Source organism: Aythya marila (genome assembly GCF_965140915.1).
Source record: "Aythya marila genome assembly, chromosome: 7".
Lineage (NCBI taxonomy): Eukaryota > Metazoa > Chordata > Aves > Anseriformes > Anatidae > Aythya > Aythya marila.
In genome coordinates, this window is record NC_139048.1 from 420510 (window position 1) to 441170 (window position 20661).

Sequence of the window (20661 nt, forward strand, 5' to 3'; positions counted from 1 at the left end):
AATTCTAGATATTTGTAGAACAATGACAGAAGTTTAAAGATCTCAGCATGTGACATGTAAATGTTATTTTAGTCCTCCACATGCTACCACATTCTGGGAAATGCATATAGCAAATAATCCATGATAATGCAGATTATGACCTGTATCTACCTTTCACAGCAATTGAAATGTCTATTTTAATTTGTTGGAACTTAAAAACAAGCCACAAAAATGCTCCTTCATTAATATGTTGACATCTATTCAAAGATGAAGACATTCTCTATTATGGGGTTTTCTTTCTAGAAACATTTTTACCAGAGTGCTTTCTTTTTGTGGAGATTATTTTGACTGCTTGCAAAAGGACTTCATCCTCAGAAGTTATGCAAACTGTATTGACACAACTACATATGCAAATTGAATTCCTCAGAAGAATGGAAAAAAATTGTGGTCTGCGGTTTATCTGGGTTTCGAGTTTATGAAGAAGTATTAAGAGTCTTCTTGTAAGTCATTTTCCAGTGCTTCTGATGCACCTCAATTTGTAGAGGGCTTCCAGCAAGCGTGCACAATACAAAGTTAAAAAAAATTCTGAAGTCGTACGTTTACTAGGTTGCTATGTAGTCTAGTGTCAGGACTGTGCAGTGCTACTTTTAGTACAAGCATATTAGTCTCTTCCCTAAAAAGCTTTTTGTATAACCTATAATTCCACTTCCTACTGCATTCGTGAACACAGTATAAACAGCAATCCCACTGAACACACGGATGAAACGAAGAAGGGTTCAAGGCTCCTGGACTGCACTGTTCCTCAAAACAAGCCGAGGACTGCCTGTCTCACACTACTGCTGGTGACAAGCGGAACTGGTAACTTTTTTTTTTTAAATATAGCTTTCTCAGATTGCAGATATGGAAGGCGGAGAAATGGAGAGGGAGGAAGGACATAGTGAAACTACTGTAGCTGAGAGATGGGTTCAGGTCTGCTGCAGTTACACTTCAGTTGATCAGAATAATCCTGGACCTGTCCAGCCACGTGGGAGTGTCAATGAATCATTTTCTCCCTATTTTGAACTTCATACGCATGATATTCACTGGAGCAAAGACAGACCAAGTCCAGTTACACATTAGTGGTCTCTGCTCTGGGATACTAGCAGCTCTCTTTTTCCCCTCCTCTTCCTGTTTTCCACAAAGTATTTGGAGACGTTTCCATAGTGCTCACCCCACTTTAGTAACAACTGGAAGTGTACGGAGTCTTGCCAGTAGCCAGTAAATATGCAGAAGTAATGTGATGCTACAAAATAGGCAGTGATCTGAAAAAATATGGGTTTTATCTATTTATATCTACTTTATATTTTCTTCGTAGAGTCTTTTCAAAAGATGTGCAGAGGTTTCAAATCAGAATTAGCTGAAGAAACCTCCACCATTTGAGCACCACATACATATGGCAGTAATTAAACAAGACGGAAGAAGAAAAATAAATCAGGTTAATCTTTTGTGAAGCTGACAGATAGTGTGGAATATAAGACTGGCTATTTAATTTCAGGCTTTTGTAATTACATTAAACTTGCCAGAAAAAAAGCGAACTGCACTGTTTTACAATATTGCAGATTGCATGTACTTGACCTTGTAAATAATTACAGGATGTTCTGAATTACAAAAAAAAAAAAACAACGATAAAATATCAAAAGTCAAGTTTGCTGTATGATGTGGTTTCACTTTAAAACTCGAACAGCAGAATACTGTTACATTAACCATTTTTATATAGGAGATTTAAGCATGCTTAAAGGAACCTGAAAATCTGTCAATTCTGGCAGATATAAATTGTCACGGTGAAACAGCACTTAATAATGCTAAACAGAAAGCATAACACCTTGGGGTTCCTTTAGTGCTCATTTTCCATTGCTTACTTGCTCGTTTCTGCATGAGATCAACAAGTAAAACAAATCTCTACTGCAAAACCAGAATTTGTTAGAGCAGCTTTTATGCTCAAAAAAGAGTTATGTTTTCAACATTTTATAATATGGGTCCAAGTTCAGTATTGCTATAAGAGCAAGTGCCGGGTCCTGCACCTGGGACGGGGGAACCCTGGCTGCATGTACAGACTGGGCGATGAGACGCTGGAGAGCAGCCTAGAAAAGAGGGATCTGGGGGTCGTGGTAGACAGCAAGTTGAATATGAGCCAGCAGTGTGCCCTGGCAGCCAGGAGGGCCAATCGTGTCCTGGGGTGCATCAAGCACGGCATCGCTAGTAGGTCAAGGGAGGTGATTGTCCCGCTCTACTCTGCGCTGGTGCGGCCTCACCTCGAGCACTGTGTGCAGTTCTGGGCACCGCAGTACAAAAAGGATGCAAAACTGTTGGAGAGTGTCCAGAGGAGGGCTACGAAGATGGTGAAAGGCCTGGAGGGGAAGACGTACGAGGAACGGCTGAGGTCACTGGGCCTGTTCAGCCTGGAGAAGAGGAGGCTGAGGGGAGACCTCATCACAGTCTACAACTTCCTCGTAAGGGGTTGTCAAGAGGCAGGAGACCTTTTCTCCATTAACACCAGTGACAGGACCCGCAGGAACGGGGTTAAGCTGAGGCAGGGGAAATTTAGGCTTGACGTCAGGAGGGGGTTCTTCACAGAGAGGGTGGTTGCACACTGGAACAGGCTCCCCAGGGAAGTGGTCACTGCACCGAGCCTGTCTGAATTTAAGAAGAGATTGGACTGTGAACTTAGGCACATGGTCTGAACTTTTGGGTAGACCTGTGCGGTGTCAAGAGTTGGACTTGATGATCCTTAAGGGTCCCTTCCAACTCAGGATATTCTATGATTCTATGATTCTATGATTTTCATATTGCCTAAAAAAATAAAGGGAAAATAGGAGGGATAATCTATTGCAAACCAACATAAAAAAATGTTAAATATTAATAAAAACAAACTAGACTGTCACCATTTTTATTTTATTGAATTTACTCAAATAGATTTCTTACTCGGGAGACTTAAAAGACCATTTCATGTGAGACTAAAGTAATTTTTATAAAGTGTCAGGGACTTTTTAGCTAGACAACTGTCAAGAAGAAAACATAATGCCTATACACTATTCACTACCTAGAAAGACAAAAAGGTACCTACTTTTTAAGACTGGTTTTGACTACAAAATAGTGACTTCAAACTCACAAAGCAGAAGATCTTTACATTAGTAAACAAGCTACCAAACAAGCAAGTATAGCACTTGAAGAGAAAATAACTTTTACCTTACCTGATAAAACTCCCGAAGCCAATTCTTCTGTAAGTTTTCTGGCTGAAAAACAAAACAAAACAAAAAAATAAGAATAAGAATAATGTATTTTTATAATATTACCCCAGTACTTGTCACTTTCCTCAATGCATTCAAGTGAGTAGTTTTTTCCCACAGTTATAGAAAAAAGGGCATTTAAATGTTCCTCCAGGAGCTCTAATGGACAGACTTTTCCTTTTTGATTTCTGAGTCTCCTCAGGTTTTCACTGAGAAGGTGCATTTTGTGTATGACTTCACTATGTTCGTGTACTTACAAGCTTATCAAGCAATCAAGCATGTTGATTTAATACTAAATTTTAATATCAAAATATGTGCTTTTAAAGTACATGCTCATTGCCTGAATATCAATAACTTTATACGAACTGCTGATACCCAGTTTCTGCAATTTGAGGACGCAGCTTTAAATCAAATTACGTGCATTTAATTCTAACAAACTGGCCCAGAGGCACTACTGTGCTTTTGCAGGATGCTCAAGCACATTAGAGCTCCTGTCAAAGACGAGCTGGGAGAAGAGTTCAAGATTGCTACATGAGTTATGAAACCTGAAGAAGCACAAACATAATAAAGCACCAAGTTCTGCGTTTTTAAGAAACATACAGATACAATTATGAAGGTAGATAGCTGACTTCCACATGCTAAATACAGAAACAGCCACGACATTCATTGAGTTCCATTGTCAACAAGATTCGCTAACTTCTGCATCACAGCAGGGAACACAGACCCAAATCAGCCTCTTCTCTTACAGAAATAGCCGGAATGCACAGTGCTTGTTGGAGGCAGCAGAATGTATTACACTGGAAACCAGAGAGATGCCTCAGAACTGTTACTAAAGGGAGGATGACGCCAGCCGGTCAGAGGCAAACATACTGGCATGAAAATTTCCATTTTGCTCTATTCTCCCATTGTATGTGCTGTTTTCAAATAGTTGAATGCAACTTTAAAATTGTTCATTTATTCTGACTGCCTGTTGAATGAAGTCTCGCTCACAGGTGGCTAAAGAATTGAGTAGCCTCCCCCTGCGCTGACCCCAAAAAATACTTTTTTTTTTTTTTTTGAAAGCTGAGGGGGGAAAAAGTGCTACTTTTGTCCCCTGCTCTCCCTTGCCCCCCTTCTGTTGATCACCCCTTGATGATTCTGGAATTCAGACTTTACTGGTCCAGAAGGCCAAGTTTTCGCTCTGCAGCAGCGATCCTTGTTTCTCGCGATGACGCCTCAGCGTTCCCCATGCAGCCGGCTGCTGCGCTCGGGCCCTGCGCGCGCGGAGGCTGCCGGGGCAGGCGGCTGAGCGCAGGCACCACGACCATCGCAGCAGAGGCCTCTGCGCCGCGCCTGAAGCCAACCGGGATGGATCTTGGCCCGCGTTCAGGGACGTCTTAAATTAATAAACATGCAGAACAAAACATCCATGTCTCCCACCCATGCCCTTCCCCTCAACCGAACAACATCACACAGAGCCAGAATAAGGAAGCTGCAGACGCAAATAAGAACTGTAGGCAAGCGAGCAAGGGATAAAATATTCCCTCCAGAAGAATGCTGACTTCGTAACTGCTTGTTTTCACAACTTAACCCTTTTTCTACTCATTTTGAACTTAATGAGTCAAGCCAGTGACTAATAGGTAAGAACTGGCACTTTTATAGAAGCAACAAGAAGAAAACAATCCAGGAGCTGCTGTGATTTCAAGCCGGTTTCTAACCTTAAATGATGACGACAGCACGGGATCTACAGGTTTTTAATCAGTCCACAAAACAGACGTGTATGAGGAACTTGCACACATGCTTTGTATATGATTTGTATATGATCCAAACAAAACGGCTAAACTCAAACTATCAAGAAAGCAAGACCTTGGGTATTGTGAAATTTCTAATTAAACATTTTTGGCAGTTATGAAAGCTAGATAAGCAAGTCCTGCATCAGACCACAAGCAGACTTCAACACTGCTGCGTGTTTGTTTTCAAAATGGAAAGTATGGTCTTATTAGGTAATAGGCAATTTTTGTTTAAAAACAAACAGAAAACCAACCAAAAACCACACACTCCTAACTTCTCTTTACTTTATTTATACGAGTCACAAGATGCCTCAGGGACCTACTAAGTTTCAAAAGTAATCCAAAATTGACAGAAAACAGTCATTTGTGAAAGCCTGTTAGAGAATCCCACTTTTATTTACAGCCTGGATTTACAGAAAGTGACTAACTGACAAGTTCTCACAACATCCGAAACACCCCAAACCTGAATTTGATGTAAACATGCTACAAAGCGTGGGAGTCTCCGCTAAGAACCTCACCTACTTTGTCTCTCTCTGCTATGCATAAATCTAAACTTTTTATTTATCATGTTTAGAAATTCTAAGTTAAATCAGTTTGCAAATCTGTAAATAACAGAACATGCTCTACAGATTATAGTACCTATATTTTTTTTTCTGTAAGTAGGAAGCACTACCAGTAATGAAATTTAAAGAAAGTTATTCATACTTCAGGAATCTCAGAGGATAAAAAGCGCGACGATATTTCTGCTTTTAAATGCAACTCTAAGCAGTAGAAGCTCCCCATTTGCTCCATGACTAAGTGCCAACGCTGTGAGCTTAAACATCAAGACCAGTGAGTACATCCAAGGGATGCCAAGGCTGCTGCAGGGCCCTGCAACAGCTCTGCACCTACCTCCCATATGCCAGCCGAGACTGTTGTCACGAAATCAGATCAAATATTGAAAAATTGGCTAGACAAACTGAAGCACAAGCAGAAAAAGCAATCTCTCCGATGAACAACCTGCAGAGGCTCATCACAGAGCAAAGTGACCCAAAGCTAACACAATTCTAGTACTTCATTTTATTTTATTTGGGGGGTGGGGGGTGCACTCCAACTCCTCCCACCCCACCTTGCCCCAGGACAGCCCCCAAAAGACAACCTATGGCAGAGGGCAGTATTGTGAGATCAATTGTCCATGTAGCTCTCAAATCTTCCCCACGACAAGGAGGAAGAGTAAAAACACCCAGTCCTCCCCTGAGAAAGGACACGGGGCTTGTTCCCTGGGCTTCCAGTCCTTGTGGTGTTCTGGGACGTTGCTGTAGCAAGAGCCACAGATGCACAGCTAACGCTTCCAGCAGGGCGATGCCATCTCTGTCCCCATGTCTTGCTGTCCCAGGTGACCCCACGGGATGGCATAAGAGACACCAGGCATGGACTTGTGGCTGAATACCGACTGCCCAGGGACAGCTCTGAACGCAATTTAATTCTGTAAGGGGTTGTTAATTATGTCATCATGAGGAAGAACTGATGAGTCAATAAACCAGAGCTCACAGCTAAGACTTTTTGGAAATAGATGACAGCAGGTGACAAAAGCCCAAGGGGAAAAAAAAAAAAAAAAAAAAAGAAAAAGAAAAAAAAACATTGATAGGTGCAGAATAAAGCTTTCAAACCTCCAAAGTAACGTTGTTTGGGAACCCAGTGAAAACAGGCAGGTTTGAAGAAGCGGTGGCAGGAACATACCATCGAACTAGGTCACTGGGGCTGCTAGCAAGGACTGCTTTACGAAAAGCAGGGGGACTCCTGCCAGGCTGGTGCTTGTTGCGGTGCCTCGCGCCCTTGCTGCCTCGAGCGCAGCCAGCTTCTCACGCAGCCTCCAGCTCTGCAGGGCCGGACCAGGCCCCGCTTCCCCTCCTGTCCGCGAGGCACAGCTCATCGTGTCCTCAGCCACCCTGCCCTTCTCCTGCAGTCACTGGCCTGACCACGTCCTCGCTTTCTGTTTTTACCACTCTTGTGGGAAAATTCTGTGATCTAGCCCCCAGCCTCTCCCCAGTCACGTCTGTGTAAGTTAAATAATTTAGAGTTTTGAAAGACTGGAGATGCAACCAAGTGGAAAGATCATTTATCTCCGTTTTATTTTTCTGTCTAAAACTAGATACATTACATTTCATGTCTTCCAGACTCTTTGGCCTTCTTCCCATCTTTTCCATACTTTGCCCTTCATAAAATTCTCATTCATTTTGTAATATAACTGAAATTAATCTTTTCTTTGTCCTCTCTAGTGCAAATTCTCCCATTCACTGAAGGACACCATTCACTAACCCAAACTCAGCTTTATCAGCCTTCTCGTTCCTGGCTTCTCCTACTTCCAGTTCTTCGTAAGCAGCTGTTTGCTCTGGGCCCTCTGTTCCCATCCCCACACAGCCTCATTTCATGCCTCTGGTATCCAGCCAAAGAGCAATGTGCTCAGCTGACATTGGGAAGAACAGAAGAAAGATGCCAGAAAAAGACTTACACATCCTTTCAGAAGAAGTTTCTCTTTCCTGAGAAGGAAGGGATTTTCTGTCATGCCCCCCCCCTCGCCCCGCGCAGCCCCTGGGCGCAGGCCTGGCATTACCTGCGCCAGTCCTCGTGGTAGGGGCACACCGAGACCGCTCGGGGCGGCTTTGTTACGAGAGATCTGCCTGCTTTATGCATGACGTCCATGAGCCGAGTAGATGTGCACAGACCGCCCACTCCAATACGCACAAAGCTTGGGAAGTTTGCCTTTATTTCAGGCTGTGCAGCTGCAGCTGAGCCCCACAAGCAGCCCAAAGTCTTGGGGAGCATGAGCCCATTTTTATCCTACCATTTCATCTAACTGCACACATTCTGAGTACAGAGAATCACAAATAGAAACCCTACGCCCAAAACCAAGCCTGACTTGAGTCTAGACTGCAGAGCCATGCGGGATCTGTGTTAAAATAACAGGACACATGTACCACGCGTGGCCGCTCCCTTCACTTGAAAGCCATTCTGACCTTTTCCTGGAATTCAGAATCCCACTAAGGCCTCTTTTCATGCTGACTTTCCATTTGAAGTCTATTTGTGTCATACTGGTTACTGTATTGGTCAGACTTATAAGGAAAAGTAGTAGGCTTTCAAACACATGGATACCACATGAGTTGCTAATACCCCGAAAACAAGCAGCTTTTCAAAATGAACATACAAGTAGTCTCTCTTCTCCCCAGTGTTTCCATTTCCTACAAAATTATACCCTGCAGCCAAAAGAAAGCCTTAAGTCTGTTGCAAGAATATGTTCATACAGGGAAACAGTCTTTTCAATAAAGGAAAAAAAAATTAGGCAGGGTAAGAAATCTTTCATTTAAAAAAAAAAAAAAAAGATAAGAAATAAAAGGAGAGAGAATGAAATGAAACCAAATTAACAGCCTGGAAAAATTCTTTTCAGTTTCGTTCAGTGGAAAATGGAAAAAAAGTAGATGAATTATAGAAAGCAGGTTCTATTTTGTGAAGTTTATTTTTAGCTAATAATAGTCTCATTTTTTAAGGAAAAAAAATTCTTGACTCACTTAGTGAAAACTCACTGAGCTTCCAAGGAGCATAGAGGAGAACTGACTGATTGGACTTTGCATATCGAGCTGAACAAAAGGTACAAACAAACTAAATTTTAAGTGCTTGAATTAAATGTTTCTAAGAGTCCTATGTTAACTGAAGGATTCCCCACAACCTTTAATTTGGAAAGGTTTCTTGGCATTATATAGCAACACAATTGGCCCTGCTAAAGTCATATATTCTAAGTATGCAGTCTCAGGTGGTACCCAGAGCCGTTTTAATCTCTTCCCTTCAACCTATGCTGCATTCAGACAAAAAAAGAAAAAGAAGTGCAAACAGGCAAAAACACCGTCTATTTCTACATTTGGCTTTCTACTTATTTATTGGAAAACAAAACCTCTAATATAGCTCTGTTTCACAGTTTCCAGGTTTATTCAAATCATTGGTTTCAGGTCCAACAATATTACCATTACAGATATTTTGCTAGAATTGTTTAGATCATGATTTTAGACTAAGATTTTTTATCTTCTACAGCATCTTTAAAAGTGTACTGACAACTCCTTGCCATTTGATTTTTTTTTTTTTTTTATCATTTGATTTAAATCTCTTGCTCATCTTTGCTCATCTTCCAGTGACCCTTCACGTTCTCCCACTGCAATGCTGTAAATACCAAACCCTACAGATGATGCTAAGGCAAATCCACACCAAGAGGGTAGCATTGTTGTGGCATTTTGTACCAAGCGTACATTCATAGTTGACCAACACAAGGCTGATAACCTGTGTATTATGTTCGTACCGTTGGCACACCATATTTCAAAACCAATATAGACAAACCAACTGGAATCAAACAAGGAAAAAAAAAATACTTGCAAGTCTAAGGTAAAGCACAGATCCTACCACATCTGAACTGTTACTTAAATACTATGTGCTTATTGCATAGGTTCGCACAACTTCCAAGTACAAATTCAGTGCCGCCCAGGTCAATGTTTCTGAAAGCTCGCAGTTTTCCCAAGTAGCAGTACCAAAACAGTCCCCTCTAGCTGCCATCATCCTGACGCACGGAAAGTGAGCGTCACTAAGTTCAAGATACAAAAGCATGGGAGAAGTAACAGAATATTAGATCAATTAACACAGCTGGAAAAAAATGGGGTTTTATATACACACACTTTAAGATAAGTTTAAGGCAGTTTTGCACCTGGACTTCGAAAAGCAGTGGCTTGTTGAATGCTGAATTAAAAGAAATAAGTAAGAAATAAACACAGAAGATGGGACAAAATAGTGTATTACAGGGCAGGAGGAAGAGACTGTTGCCCGCCCCTCCTACTGCCTGGGAGGCTGGGTTGCCCTGCAGCTGCTGAAAGCAGCAATGCAGAAGGTGAACACCAGGAAGAAAAGAAGGTCTGTGCCGTTGTGGCAGCCTTGTGCTTGAAGAAGGGGTACGTGCTGTCACGGGGGAAGGTGGCAGAATTCAAAGGGGAGCAGTACAGCGGGACAGACTAATGACTGCCCCCATGGGACGAAGCAACGCTCAGCAACACCAGGCCCTGAAGTGTTTGGTTGGTATTTAAGGACTGAGCTGGCAGTGCCTTTCTGAGAGGTCACTGCACCAATCTCAGTCTCTCCCATCCAGCCTAACCTGCAATGCTGATAGATAAGCATCTATTAAAAATGAAATAAATCCCTCGTTTGTTTACTTTCTTCTCTGCTGATCTCCTTTCCTGTGAATGGGTCTAAATCAAGACACAATACACGGTGAGAATACAAAAAGAAACTGAAGCTTCCTGTGGAATAATGCAGAAACCATACTGCTCACAGCCTCGGCAAGGACAAATACTGCAGAAAAACAGATGAAGCAGATCTCTAGAGAACCTGAGACAGATAAATGAGCCATGGATGGCCCAGAGAGCCTTGCACTCGTTAGCATGCAGAAACAGCAGGAAAACCTAGAGCTTGGACCTCCCATGAAAAAACATCAGAAATTCCAAGAAAAATAGTAAACACCTATTGCCTGTTGGAAGCTTGTGTGTTTCCAAAAAAACTGAAGCTATGTACAACCTACATCTTATACATTGGAAACCAGCACCTCTTGAAACAACAGAAACTGCATGTACCTAAATTTTAGGAGACACTAAGAAACAGAGCTTCCCTGCCTGGGATGGTGCATCCCAAACCCAGTCACACTCTTAAACACAGGAAAGGCAACCTAAAACAACCACTGCAAACGGTAGCCTGTTAGAAAGAGTAAATATCCTGGTTTGGCCATACCTCAGGGAAACATCAGGAATGATGTAAATGAACTGAAAGTGGTGAAGCAGTGATCAAGCACTCTGAAAGGAGCTGGAGGTAATAACTGATGCATTACAGCTGACACCAAGATCAATATCAGCCTCACCTGTAATAGCCCAAGGCAGGGAAGGGGAAAGAGCTCCTTCTCTAACTAAAAAGTAATGGTAGCACGTGCTGGTAGAACTAGAAGACAAGATCTTCCAAAATTTGAGGACCTCATTGACCTTGAAACCAATCTAACATGTGAGAAGACCCCCAAACCAAACCCACAAATCTCTACAGGAACAAGCCTAGAAGTGGACACCCCAGGAGCAGCAGCTAAAAGAAGTTCTAGTTCTTCAGCAGCTTCAGCTGATGCGGCCAATGCCATAGCACTGCCCCTCTTCCCATGCTCTCCCCCTCTCCCCCCCAACAAAAAACTCACCACTGAGACTAGACTTCAGCGACTGCACCTTGCCCTACTGGAACCAACTGAGCACTTGCCAAAAACAAATGTTTTTGACAAACTTCTAGCTGCCAAGATACTGTAACATGACCTCAGAGGTACAAAGGTAACACAAAGCAAACCTCTGTCTGGACATAGGTGAAGATTCAAATAGACATGAGTTAAGGCAATAGGTGATTTTTATTGAATAAAAGCATCTGTTCTCAGTAGTGCCTCCAAATGTATTTTATCTTTGGGAGCCAGGGTATCTAGAATGTGCTAGCCAGTGCCCTCGCACCTTACGGGAGGAAGATTTAGTGGCCAGGTTAGTGCATTTTGGTCACCTGGGTCATCCTAAGCTGACCGCTGACAATGAAGACCATTTAAAAACTTTTTTAATTTGGAAAATAATACATCAGTTCACGTCTCTGCACATGCATCTCACTCTAACTAGCATAGAGCACAGGCTGTCGGGACACGCAGGCAGGCCCGACATCGCAGCCCAGCTCCTCGGGGCCCCATCCAGGCCACGCCGCACATCCGCAGGGGCCGGTCATGGCAGCAGCTCCGCGCCCCGCAAGCACAAGCGCCGGGAGTCGGTGACTTGGCAGCACCAAGGGGGTGAACAGCAGCTCCATACAGGAAGGGTATGACAGCGAGGGGAGGAAGCAACACGAACGCGCTGCACTTTGAACAGGACTGTGAATTTTCTTTCCTGCCCCGGGTTCTCAATTTGAATATTCAGGAGTCCCTCCTAGAGTCCACTGGCATAAGGGAACAAAAAGTCCAGCCAAGAATACTATTCAAAGAGGATTTTTTTTAAAAAAAAAAAAAGAAGGCAAACCACTTGTTGCCAACAGAAGAAAATAGCTTACATGACAAACTTGGAAGTGGTGACCTAAGTTGGTATGAGCGTACAAACAATGCTTGAATTTAATAAAGGATGATTCAAAGGCAGTGACTGAAAGGAACCTACCACTCACATGGGCAGCTACTTCTGAGGAAAAGCCTATGAATTGCATACAACGATCCACGGGCTAGCAGCACAGCATCTGTAACTCCAGAGCACGATAACAGAACTGCACGCCAGGCATATCGCAGCAATGCAGCCCTGGAGCATGCGGCGAGCGCTGTGTGCAGCAAGGCACCAGCACGGCACCGCGCCGCCCTCCGACAGGTCCCATCCCCGCCGACTGCCGGCAGCACCACCCGCACCCTTACAGAGCAGCCATTTCTGTGCCATTTCTACGTGCTGGCACTTAGCAGGGCTCCAGCTCAGCAACTCCTTTCAAACAAGTTTGCGTCCATCCCTGCTGCAAGCAGTGGATCGTGCCGGAGCGTTGGGGTGCTTTGCAGAAGGAGACCAGGGCAGCAGCTCCCACTTGCAGCGGTTTCAGGCCATGCCAGCCCATTTGTCAGCTGAAGGCCTGTGGCACCACCCCGCACATCTCTCCTGGCGGCCGGCAGAAGCCTCTGGGCGCTGCTGAGGCCTGGCAAGGCGAGGGCTGCGCCCCCATCGCGGAGCAGTGCCCACAGCACGCCCCGACCACGCGGCGCTGGGAAGGGCGCCTTCAGCGAGGAGCGAGCCCTGGGCCGAGGCACCGAGCTGCCTCCGCGCCGCCCCAGCTCTTCAGCAGCACGCCTGCCGAGCCCTCGGAAACACGGTCCTGGGTGCTGAAAGCACGCAGCCGTACTCCTGAACACCAAAACGCTCTTCTGATACTCTGCTCTTCATGTGTGCTGTGGCATAGACTTAATTAGCCAACATGCTGCTTTAATCATTGAGTTTTTTAATTGCCTGATAAGCTGTAAGCCAACACCGTTAGAGACAGCATCTCTCCTCAGCTCATAGAGTTTGACTGTTTGATTGTGGGCAATGGTGATGCAACAGTCACTCCACTCCTGGGCTGCAAGCAAATAAATAAACAAAAAAAGCAAACATTTCCCCTTTCCTTCACAATACTATTCACATACACACACACACACACACGTGTGAATGAAAACCTAGTAAAGCAGGAGATTTCAGGAAGGTGCACGATAAGCAAAAACACATACACACGTGTGTATACATTCCATACAAAGTGTTGGTGTCTGTCCTAAACCTACGGCTTTCTTAGTTAATCCAATATCTGTGAACAACAACAACAACAGATTTCTCTCAATGCCAGTAAAGCTCAGCTTTCAATTTGGAAATTCCTACTCCATAATTAATCGAAGATACACGTTCTTTCATGCCCGTAATTTAACTCTACTAGAAAAAGTAATTTTCTTAAAGATTGTGTTACACCACAAAGCAACATAGGAGTTTCAGGCTTCCAGAACTTTTTGTGTAGAAAATATTGTATATCTGATGGCAACAAGACCATATTTATAGGATCACAGAATCATTAAGGTTAGAAAAGCCCCCGACTTGTCCATCTTGTCCAACCATCCCCCCACCACAAATGTCACCCACTAAACCATGTCTCTACAATTTATGCAGGTCTTACGCACTTCTGAATTTATCCTTGCAAGAACAGACGTTCAATAACTTTTTTTTGGACTTTTTTTTTTTTTTTTTGCCAGGAATGGCAGTGAATATGTATGCACCATACCCACAGCAGTGCTACATCCTCTGTGTGCATCACTCCTCTGAGCACAGCTTACAACAGAAGGCAAAGACCAGATCTCAGCACTGAAGGTCTGATCTTTGTCCGCATTCCACATGTAAGAGAAATCCAGCCAAGTATATTGCTGAACATTGGTAGTTACCATACTATGATTTGTAAATAACTGCAAAGACTTGAATAAACAATAAAAAAAAAGCCATGAACCTTAAAAATATATTTATACTAACGAACCCAAAATATGTTTCAAATTTAACTTTTATTACCAACATCTTACTGAAAGATTAAAGGATCTTGGATATTTGAATAACTGGTGTATTAAGAGTATTAACAACAGCAGCTAATCCAACACCCTGTATTTACAACCCCATGCAAACTATAATTGCTAACAAATAGAAGGGATTAACTGTATTAATACACTCAAGTTTTCAATTATTTTGTATCTTGATCTTGGAATGGCCTAAGAAAACTGGGCATTATGCTGAAAATAAGGTCAAATAAAATGAATCCATTCCTGCACATTAATAGATAAAAAATTCAAGCTCTGCCAATATTCACAATAATAACCACTACCATGGTCTATCTCGTATATTTGTTTTAAATTACATCTTTAAAAATTTCCCCAGTCTGAATATAGATGATAATTTTAAAAAAAGTTGTTATGGAGATAATTACTGTACATGGCATGAAAACAGCTGTGTTTTGTATTTTTTGTTTGTTTGTTTGTTTGTTTTGTTTAGGAACCAGTTTCAGAAGTTAAATCTACTACATAATCCAGTAACTTTCTCTCCAAAGCCCACATGAAAAATGACATACGACAAACAAAGCCACTGCACCCCAGCAGCAATGCAAGCAGAATTTACTCGTCAATCACCAGTTTTTGAGAGCCTCGCTTCGCTCCCAGCACCCCAGGCCAGATCCTGCACAGTCAAGTGGTGAGTAACTAATGGGTCTGCATTGTGCGGTACCAGATCTGCCTGCCACAGGTGACCTCAGTGACCTCCGAGGAGCTCAGCAAGCAGAGAGCTTCCTAGCAAGCCAGGTAAGCAAGAGAAGTGATAAAGGAACCAGAGAGAAAAAGAAAAACAAAATCCATGTTGGTCACTGACAAGGACATGGTTAAAAACTCCAGAAATGTTTATCTGCAGAGTTCCTAACGCGTAGAGTACACAACAGTGGGAACGGCCACTAAAGCTGAAGACCAAAACAGGCCTTCCCACAGGCTAGGTTTTATGGCATCTTGAGAATGTCCTATGTGTTTCAATAAAAGTCTGTTGGCTGTGACAGTGGTACACTAGTATAAAATCTTGCCTGAAAGGCAAATGCTAGACAGTGGTCTCAAATTTCATTTTGAGCTTCACTTTCAACAGGAAGATGTGAAAGCAACTTTTTCCCCCCTTTCACAGATCGATTTTTTCCTTGCAGACACTATAGGACACTTCCAAAACTAGTCACCAACATTGTTAGTGAATTGCTTATTTCCAATCTGAGAACATTCAAACTTCTCTTACCCCAAACTAACAAGTGAAATCTAGCAAACTGGAAGCAATACTGGAAAAACAAAGGAAGAAAAACAAAACAAAACAAAACCAGAACCCTTCACACACACACACAAAACCAACAACACACCAACCTAACACAGACTGCAGCAACAAACACGTCAGATTCCTTAGCTTTACCTTTATTCAAACTACAGTCACGTCTTCTGAACTAACAGAATCACATTCAGAAACACAGAATACCCCGAGTTGGAAGGGACTCACAAAGACCATTGAGCCCAACTCCTAACTCTGTACAAGATCACCCAAAACCCAAACCCTACCTCTGAGAGCGCTGTCCAAATGCTCCTTGAACTCCAGCAGCTCGGCGCTGTGATCACTGCCCTGGGGAGCCTGTCCCAGTGCCCGACCCCCTCTGGGTGCAGACCCTTTCCCTAACCCCCAGCCTGACCCTGCCCTGTCCCAGGTCCATGCCATTCCCTCGGGCCCTGTCGCTGTCCCCAGAGAGCAGAGCTCAGCGCCTGCCCCTCCGCTCGCTGTGAGGGAGCTGCAGGCCGCCATGAGGCCTCCCCTCAGCCTGCTCTGCTCGGGGCTGAGCAAACCAAGCCGATACCAGGCCAAAATCACATGGATTTTGCCAACTGTGCCACATCTTATTTGACCCTAAGGAAGAAACTGAATCAATGGTGCCCTGCTTTGTATTACAGAACTGGAAGGGACTATTTTTTTAAAATAGTTCCCCCATCCACAAATAAAACAAAAAAGGCAAAATTGATACCTACAGTGCTGTATAAAAACATTTAGATAGAGCTTTTGAAGAAGTATTTTCCATCACATAAATGGAAGAAACAAATATTCAAAACCTGACTTCAGCTGTGTAACTCTGACGTGGAGTTATTGCCTCTGGGACAGAAACTTCTAAACACACAAAATCCCCACCTTGGCACGTAAATCCCACTACTGCCAACCACAAGGCAAACGTGAGGAAGTAATTCTTGTAACAGCACATTATCCTCAGCTCCGGCATTTCTAGCAAACTAACACATAAGCTGGTAAAAGTGATTTTACATGTCTGCCATCCAAAGGGTAACTAAGACCTAGCAAAAAGTTGTAACATTACAGTATCTGCAGACTAAAGTCTAAATATGGACTGAATACTCCAGTGTATGAGAAAGATTAGGCCAAGTCATTATGTTTATAGACATAAAATCCTACTTCTCCATTTGTAAAAATAAGCTTTTTTGTTTTAAAAATAGCTTCATGGATATTTTGGCTAATTTGATTAAACTAAGAAGCTGGAATGTGTTACATGAAGAAAAAATGCAAAGTTACACAATTGCTCGCTTCTGTAGACAGGAACTTCCATGAGGTAAAGCCCATAGAGTTCTTCAGCTCTACGTACACAAGCATACCAACAACTCCAGGCAATACATGATCTCTCCTTGAGAAGATGCCCACATCTACGAGGTAAGTACTTTTGACTGGGAGTGTCAGTCCAAAGATTTCCTAGAACTGTTACAGAACCGATTCCAGGACTAACACACCAACAACGTGCAAGCTGTCAGTGATGCAGCTCCAACATATCCTATTACATCAGTAGAGATCTTTTGTGCCAAAATACCGTAGTCCTAAGGGTGGCTGTCAGTTTTCTGCCAAATGAAGCATGGGAGATGCCAAAATGTAGTTCATCACACCGATAAAGAAATACACAGTGATCTAAACATAAGCATGCGATAGCAGAGGCGACCGTAAGAAACCTGCTTACATCTTATTTCAGCAACAGAGCACTGAAGAAGATATTTAGAAATGAATTTCAATTTGAGAGTGGGTCTTTTTTTTTTTTTTTCCTGAACTGACGTGAATGTTTCTGTACTATGTGCATCTTTGATCAGTGGTCCTAAAATTCACAAAGGTTACTCAAAGTTTTATTCAGAACTACAACATAGAAAAGCCAAAGTTGTTTTGGCTTTGCAGAGAGGGAGTCTGGCAGTGAGTACTTAGAACTGGACAGCATTTTGCTGAAGAATGACAACTCCCTGCCAGCAAACCACCCACAAATGAGCAGCGTAACACTTTGCCAAGACAAAGTCCATCTGTCTGCAAGGCGCAGGTCAGTGAGCCACACATGCTTCATCAGGAGCTCAACAAGAGCTGACTCCCAAGAGCTTCGTGGTACCAAATTCCCAGCACCGGACACCCCAAGCAAAGCATCTGTGGAGTTAGGGCTTGTGAGCCACCCAAGTGGCAGGCACGAGGCACTGCTTTTAGGGCCACTCTGTCCCGGTCACCATCATCTACCAGAAAAACAGGGCACCAAGCGATGCTAATTCAGGTGGGTATCAGGACCCTATTTCCACACAGATGGAGGGCAAACCTGTTGCCTCACCACCAAAAACACAAAGCTGGTTTTGAGCTCTGGTGAGGCCAAGGACCTCTGCACGCACGCAGCGCTGAGCTCCTCTGGCACGTGGCTCCCCGCAGCCCGCTGTGCCAGCGAGCCGACGCCACGGCACGCAGAGGCTAGGGGCATTTATGCTGTTCCCGGGCTGCTACTAGCAGTGGGAAAAGGAGTCAGCAGTGCCAAATTCTGTCCTGGCAGTAAGTTCAGACCAGGCTTCTCCGGGTGCTTTTCCTATGAGGAGGGGCTGGGAGAGCTGGGACTGTCCAGCCTGGAGCAGAGGAGGCTTGGGGGGGATGTCATCGGTGTCTACAAATACCCAAAGGGAGGGTGCAAAGAGGACAGAGCCAGGCTCTTATCAGTGGTGTCCAGTGCCAGGACAGAGGCAGAGGTTCCACTAAACACCAGGAAGCATTTCTGCACTGCATGGGTGGTGGAGCACTGGCAGAGGTTGTGCAGAAAGGCTGTGGAGTCTCCTCCTTGGAGATGTCCAAAAGCTGCCTGGACACGGTACTGGACAACTTATTCTGGGTGTCCTTGCTAAAGCAGGGGGTTGGACCAGATGTCCTCAAGGTCCCTTCCAACCCAACCAGTCTGTGATTCTGTAAGATAATTAGATATTTACAGATAGCTTTTCCATTCAAACACTCTTCCTGTTGTTAGGAAGAGGCAGAAGTGAAATTTACTGCTGTCACAGGAATGACTTTTTTTTTTTTCCTTCTTCCTGCCCGAATTTCAGGCTCCACAAAAGCTAAATCGGGGAAAAAAGCCACCAGTTGTTTAAACAAGTAAATATTGTGACACTTATCACTGGTCCCCATTTCCTGTTTGTTTCCAAAGACTGCTGGTGAAGCAGGCTGCTGATGCAGCTGCGTTCTCTGCACCCCTCACTCGGTCGCTGTGCTCACTGCATTACCGCCTCAGCACAGCTCTCCCCAGATCTGCTCTGCTGGCTTAGGAAGCTCCCTTAACCTGTTCACAGCACCGACCACAGGGACTAGGGGCAATGCAAACGCAGCAGCTATAACAGATTAATTAATACCTGCTGCACCGCTGGGGTCTGTCCCATGCTGCTCCCTGCAGGCCCCAGGGCAGGTGGCTCAGGGACACGACTGGGTGCTTGGAGCACTGCCAGGGACAGAGCACCACAGCCCTGCCGGGCAGCCTCACAGCACACAACAAGCTTTTTCTCATCTTTAAATAGTACTTTCTGTGTTTCAGATTGTGCCTGCTACCTCTCGCTGACACGGGACACCACCGAGCAGAGACTGGCTCCTGCTCATTTACTGTCGTAGCAGAGATAAGGGAATGCTGACAAAAACTAAGCTTCCTTCAGAAAGGATTTTTTTTTTTTTTTAAGCAGAAAGAAGGTCAACCCATGGTGCTCTCAGCCAGACAGATACAAAGAAACGCATCCTTCAGCCACCATAAAACATTAACACAAGGAGCATCAAGGATCTTGCCTTAATAAGGACGTAAAGTCCTCTAACAAAAACAAAACAAAACAAAAAAGTAGGGGGGTAAATTACTCTGCCTCAGCAGTCTGCAGGCTCATGGTGAACAGTCTGAGCTGCCTCGTTGGCTTGCTCCTCAGCGCCTGACGAAGTAGTACCACGCAGGGGAGCAGGCTGCCCAGAGAAGCTGTGCATACCCCATCTCTGGAGGTGTTTGAGGCCAGGCTGGATGGGGCTTTGGGCAGCCTGGGCTGGTGGGGGGGTTGGGGGGGGAGGGTCCCTGCCCATGGGGAGGACTTTTTTTTTTTACCCAAAGTACTCTGTGATGGCTGGTGGGGATGACGGCCAGCCCCTTGGCCACCAGTGCCAGGAGCATATTCTACCCCTCTTGCAAGGCACAAGAGCAGCCTTTGGCTTCTCGTCCTCCACCCCATTCCAAAGCCGTCAGGCACAGGGCTTCCCCTCGGGACGTCACTGCCCCAAGCACTCGTCCTGGCCTCAGGGTGTGACTGGCTCCTGCCCCAGCAGAGCTGAAGTGCCCTGCGTGCCCGCGTCACTCCAGCCATACCCACGGGCTGGGAAACGCACAGCCATTGGGTGGATTAAAATAACATGCAAAACTTCCCAAGTTCCTACTTTCTAAACAAATCAGTCGGTCCATGTATTTAAAGAGAGATTTATTTTCCACCCCAGATGAAGGACTTGCAGCCAACCGGCATTCATGAAACTGCACAAGCAGAAGTAAGAACTTCTCATCCTTTGGCAGACAGCACAGCTCCTCTGGTGTTGTCCCCTTTCTCCCACACTGGGACAGATTTGCCATTTCAGCAATTTTATCCTGAAGACTCTTCTCAGAGCTATTAATAAGGGTGAGCAAAGTAGTTGACATTCAGTAACTTCTAGCAGTATCAGCCAACAAGTCTGCTTCTCGCAGCCTGTCCTGTCACTGTCTTCCTGCATTGTGAAAGCCGACTTTCCTCCTTCGTGGTGGGACCCTACAGCATTTCCCCTATGCTACGTGGCACAAAGCTGTGTTGCAGACATGTGGGGCACACGTAGGGCAGCTGACCTCAGCATAGGCACTACGGATCTGTAAGCATCTATAAAACCGTGCAGCAACGTTAGCTGGTTAGTTCTGGACAGCTGTAGTCGTAAACACCATTTTTAAGTGGTGGTGTTCCCCGTCTTCCAAAAGGTCTAATTCCAGCTACAAAAAACACATCAAAAAATTATTAAGGGGATGATTATGGAGAGCAGGAATCTTTTCTGCTAGTGGATATTATCCAGGTTTCTCATTTAACATTTTTTGCCATTACATTCAAAGTAAAAGTCTACTCTCATGTGCATGAGTTTCCACAGGAAATCCTGTCCTTCGTTCACTCTTATCCCTAAAGAGAACCATTTCCTTTCGTTTGAAAGGCAACTGTGTTTAGTCCTATGCCACAGTGAATG

At 44.3% G+C, this 20661-nt stretch overlaps 1 protein-coding gene across 2 annotated transcripts in view; it reads right to left on the reverse strand.

Moving 5' to 3' along the window:
* Positions 1–20661, reverse strand: part of INPP5A (inositol polyphosphate-5-phosphatase A) — a 241060-nt gene that overhangs the window by 181006 nt on the left and 39393 nt on the right. For both annotated transcript variants that reach the window (XM_082764474.1, XM_082764473.1), the window contains exon 2: positions 3210–3251. In XM_082764474.1, coding sequence (XP_082620600.1) covers positions 3210–3251 — 42 coding nt within the window. The remainder of the gene's footprint in view (positions 1–3209; positions 3252–20661) is intronic.